The sequence below is a fragment of the Gastrolobium bilobum genome, unplaced genomic scaffold (genome assembly GCF_033153095.1).
Source record: "Gastrolobium bilobum isolate Gb01-03AN ecotype WA unplaced genomic scaffold, APGP_CSIRO_Gbil_v1 utg11809, whole genome shotgun sequence".
In the NCBI taxonomy this organism is placed as follows: Eukaryota; Viridiplantae; Streptophyta; class Magnoliopsida; order Fabales; family Fabaceae; genus Gastrolobium; species Gastrolobium bilobum.
In genome coordinates, this window is record NW_026897907.1 from 241,418 (window position 1) to 246,805 (window position 5,388).

General features: G+C 32.7%; 1 protein-coding gene across 1 annotated transcript; it reads right to left on the reverse strand.

Annotated features, from left to right (window-relative positions):
- Nucleotides 1–2,983: 2,983 nt before the first annotated feature.
- Nucleotides 2,984–4,773, reverse strand: LOC133311338 (cytochrome c oxidase copper chaperone 1). The gene is made up of 2 exons (XM_061512366.1): nucleotides 4,706–4,773; nucleotides 2,984–3,624 (listed from the first exon to the last, which is right to left on the reverse strand). Exon 2 carries the CDS (start codon nucleotides 3,611–3,613, stop codon nucleotides 3,371–3,373), a length of 243 nt encoding a protein of 80 aa, XP_061368350.1. The 5' UTR covers nucleotides 3,614–3,624; nucleotides 4,706–4,773; the 3' UTR covers nucleotides 2,984–3,370.
- Between the last annotated feature and the right edge of the window lie 615 nt (nucleotides 4,774–5,388).

Sequence of the window (5,388 nt, forward strand, 5' to 3'; positions counted from 1 at the left end):
TTTAACGTTAAGCTTTTTTTTTATTATAATTTTTTTTTTTTTTATAATAAGAGCTTTTATAAAATCATTCTGGCTAAACTTCTATTTTCAAAGAGAAGGAAAGGTAAAAATAAAACACGCCAACTAGGCACTAAGTTTGAATTACTGTGGTACTATTGCCACAAGAAGTGGAGAGGGAATGACGATTGTCAAAATTCTCACCTTAACAGGCATACTCATAACAAAACTAACCCTTTTTACCGCTACAAATTTTGCAAGACAAATCCACTTTATTTTGAAACAACATCCACCTTGTCCGAATATATAGATAGTGACACTAAATTCTTGTGTATCTAAACTTTTAACCCAAAGACAAGAACCCATATTTTTCAGACAAGCTGAGCTCCTAATTGGAAATCTTGGGGACCATTTCGCTGAGACCTCCTACCTAATGACATGTAACGTTTACAGAATAAATAGTATTGAGAAGGAGATTGGAGAACTAAAAGCTACCATAAATCAATACTTCAAAAAATTTAATGTGTCGTATCCGATACTTCTTAATATTCTCACACTTCAACACAAGTTGTATAGGCTCAAAAAAATATTCAAAGATTGTGTTGCGTTGCATTTTTAGTTTTAACTATTAGATTCGTTGGATTATTATTACCATTTTATTAAATTTAATATAAATATTTATACTATCTTATGTTTCTTTCCAAAATTGATAGATATTATATGTCTATCTTCATTTTTTTTTAATTATTGAATATTAAATATAAAATACATTACATAAATTAAAAATATTATTTAATATCAAAACGTGTCCTAACATGCCAAAATCTAACATTTTTTAAAATTAACGTATCGAGTGTGATATCGTGTCCCGTGTCTGTAGCGGTACTGGTGCCAGTATCGGTGTCAATGTCAGTGCAAGATAACTAAAAAGTATGGCAAAGAAAGAGCGCTAACTTCAAAGCAGAATAAAGTAGTTTATAATCTATCAAAATATGATGGTAACGTGTTATCAATTGTCATTATATTCTAAAAGAGATATAACAAAATTGAACCAAAAAAGTACTGGAATCTCAGAATATCAATACGTGACTGTCTCTTCCAAGAACCAAATAAAATTGACATGAGAGGAGCAGAGGAGGCCAAGCCTCCATTACTTAGATTCCTTCAGATAACAATTCTCCAAAGGACCCATCCCTCACGTGCCTTGTGAGGACCATACTAAAAGATGAACTCCAATCAATGCTACCACCCCATTAAGATTTGCTCCTTTTTCCACTATAAATAGTGGATCATGGTTCAGAGCTTGGAGGCATAGTAGCAGCATACAAAGCTTTGAGTTCTACAGCTAAGTTAATTTCTGGTGCCTTTCTTTCTTCCACAAAAACAAAACATGTCAAGCTCATGTGACAGCTGCGACTGCGCTGACAAGAGTCAGTGTGGGTAGGTGCTTCATTTCTTTTCTTTCTTTGTGTGTACAATAAAAACTACATATACAGTTTCAATCACCTTATTTGATCTCTAAAGGATTAATGTATAGTGGAGTATATTATCAAACAGTGAAGACTGACAAAGTTGGTTCTGGTATATAACTTGCATGATACCCCATTAAAGCTGTTTGATTTACTTATACCCTCATATGCTATGGTATTCAGGAAGGGAAACAGCTATGGTGTTGACATCATAGAGACTGAGAAGAGGTAAAATTTTAATTTTGGTGTCCATTGTATTTGTTTTTCAATGCTTTTAAGGTCTCTAATCATTCCAGGACTCATAATGCAAAGTCAGCAGATTAAACCATGAAAAAAAAAGAACTTATTATCACTGTCCATTTTTTTTTTCCAGCTACATCGAGACTGTTGTCATGGATGTTCCAGCTGCTGAGCATGATGGGAAGTGCAAGTGCGGTGCTGGCTGCACTTGTGTGAACTGCACCTGTGGCCATTAAGGAATATATGTAAATGTAATTGCCATGTGCTTGGCAATACAAACCACCTAATAATGTAATCTTTTACTAAATAAATGTGAGTGCTGTTATGGTACTTCATGTTTGTGTAAGCTATGCACTATGAATCATGTCCAGTTCCTGTCATACTTATATAACAGCCATGGCTGTGGCATTCTATTCTTAAATGGACTAAAATAAGTATACCTCTCTGTTAAATAGTCTCTTTTGCGCTGCAATGGACATGGCATCTACATGAACAACTCAGACTCAAATTTGAAAGAAAAATAGTGATACACCGGACTTGAAATACATATGAACTCAAGGTGAATGGGACAAACAGGAAGGGAAGGTACTTAACTGTTACGAAAGCAGGTAATAAGTGCACATATAAAGATAACCAATGAAGTAGAACTGCTTTGAGGGTTTTTGTTTATCATTCACATACTACCTATGCTCGTTTACATCTTGCAGATGATTTGCATTGCCTTAACTTATAGACCAAATGAATCAGTTGCTAAAGCACAGCTTTTAGAATATTTTCAACCTATATTGCTCAACCAATACACTTCTAAGTTCCAAAAGAGCTGTCTAAAGATACTGAAGACAGATCGTGGTTTTCAGAATGTAATTTAGAACAGAATGAAAATTTCTACTGTATAAACATGGTAACCAGTATGAAGTTCAGTATAATTAGTATGACTCAAATACAAGATTTGAGATGGTTACAGAGGGGTATAAGATTTCATCTATATGCCAAAAGGATGGAGTCAACAATTGTCTGATTCTTTCAAATTTGTGATTAGGTGTGGAAGGCCTAACAAAATTTACAAAAGGATGATACTTTATGCAATTTGATCAAATGCTTTCCAGCATACAATTCGGTTCAAGATTCAGAACAAAAGCATGGTAAACCTTGCTCCTTGATCTAATGGAAAAAATAATATCACCACACAAGTATCAAGTGAAGAAGGAGAGAACAATGAGAAGCATTGACAATTTCTGCATCTTTAGATTTCTAAAATAACTATGCTTGCCCCTCAACTTGAGGGAATAACAGGGAAAAGGGGAAGCAAAGAAGGGTAAAGGGAGTTATAGATAAACAGCACCTATCTGCCAATCAATTGATTTGAGTACAAAAAGAATAACTGCTACACTCTAGCAAAAAGTAACGATATAACAACTTGCATTTCATTTAAATATTTCAGTCTCAACAACACTAAGAGGGTAGAACCTCCTGATTCAAAAAGTTATAAGTTAATAAATTATGAATTGCATGTAGCAATCAATTTCCCTGCATTTATTAAGCATTTCAACAATCAACCTGATGTAATTCTAAAAGAAATAAACTGTGATCCATTTATGAATTTCATAAATCAACTGAGTTATTCTACCAATGTCTTTTTATTATCTTTTTCTTCATTACCAATCTCAAACATTGAATCCCTCAGCACGGAGGCACAATCGGTGAGCCTCAATCCATTTAGCACAAGCTTCTTCACCATGCTCTACTATGCATTCATCTCGCAGCCTTTTAGTGTCCGGGCAAGCACAGCAGATTTTCTTCTTTGGCTTTGACTCTGCACCAGTTGCCTTGGTTACTGAAGCTTCACTTTGCTGTGAGCCTTGTAAGGTCAAGGCAGGGGAAGCACTTTGCAGTTGCATACCACTCATTGTCTTAAATCCTTTAAAGAACAAAGTAATAATAGTAGTGAGGAAAAATAATTGTAACTCAGATAGACATGTAGCAAGAGAGGGGACACTGAGAATACAAACAAATGAAATTTATTTAGAAAGTAGAAACACTAAGTCAGTGGAACACAAGCAAGTATATTACATCAACATCAACATCAATATCACATTTATCTCAAACTAATTGGGTTGGTGGCCAATGAACTCAAATAAAAAGAAAGACTAAAGCAAGTATAATGCCTTAAGTAAAATTAGTATAATGGAAACTTTCATGCATGATGTGCATCAATACAATGTCAGCTAAACCAAACATTACCTTCAACTTTAGGGAATTGCTATGCCACCCTAATGAGTATGGTAGGAGAGGCGAGTTGTTAAGCACTTATTGAAAGTTCATTTCTTAATAAATGTTTAAATTCTATGAAGTATAACTAGTACCCAATGAAATGCTAGATAGGTACCATACCTAAGAAAAAAATGGGTAAATGTCATAAACTTCATAACCAGACGAAGAGCTAGAAAAAAAATGAACCCCTTTTGACCTAAGTTTGGTGTACCTAAATCCAATTCACCTTCCACCATTAAAGTGCTAAACTTTCAAATCTCAAAAATAACCAATTGGCAGAGGATGGTATATCCACTTAAAAAGAAAAAAAATTCAAATATATGAAGAAAAAAAAAAATTGCACTTCAAGATTGATCATCAAATACCAAAAAGACCCAATTACTGAAATACAAATATATCTACATGAACCATTAGAATTCAACATTTGATTAACCAAAGCATCTATTAATTATAAATTCCACCCAAAAATGAAAATGGTGCCCATCACATCCTCAAGCAGTTCAGATGGAAAAGCCCCAGAGGCCAAAAAAGCTAATCTTTTTCTGATTCTGAATCAAGCACACAAATGGGCTTGTAGAAAATTTCCCATAAACTCGAGAAGAAGTATTCAGGAATGAAAATTTTAGCAGAAAACGAGGTATAATATAATATAACAAAATTGAAAAGGACTTTATATAAGTTTATTACAGTAAAAAAGAAAGAAGAGAAATAGATAAAAAAGAGCTTACAGTCCTCTACGAGGTTTCTGTGCTCTGCTATTCCAAGTCTTAGACCGCACAAAAAAGATGATTACAGTGGGTTTACTACTAACATTTTTCTATTATTTTATCAAGAAACTTTACAGGAGCGTTTGGTACTGGAAATTTTTTTTTATCCGGGATGTCAATTTTTTAAAATATAATTTTTATATTCAGTTTACGATAATATCTAAAAATTTAAAATTTTAAAAATTTCAGTTTCTCGAGAATTCGAGAAAAATTCGTGTACCAAACGGCCCTTTAGGGTTTATTGTTTTTCCATATAAAGTTGTGTCCGTTGATATAAAATTATGTCGTTTTGGATATAAAAAAAAGGCAAAAAAATTAAAAAGTATCTATCCTTTTAAAGTATATAAGTTTAGATCTTAACTGTTGATTTCTGTCCATCAACGATTATAATCTATTGGTTCAAACTTAATGGGTCAAATTTATTATTAATTAATTAATAATTTTAATCCAATAAATTATAACCGTTGATGGACGGAAATCAACGGTTAAGATCTAAAAGGATACAAGTTTATATCCTTTAAAAAAATAGATATTATTTCCTAAAAAAATTAATAAAGAATGTTTATTTTTTATAAATTTATTTATTTCTCGTCATATAAAATTATCAAAAGTACTCTTAATTAATTTCCTCACCTAGATTGATG

Coding starts and splice junctions, on each gene's coding strand:
- LOC133311338 (XM_061512366.1), bottom strand. CDS start 3,613: ATGAGTGGTATGCAACTGCAAAGTGCTTCCCCTGCCTTGACCTTACAA.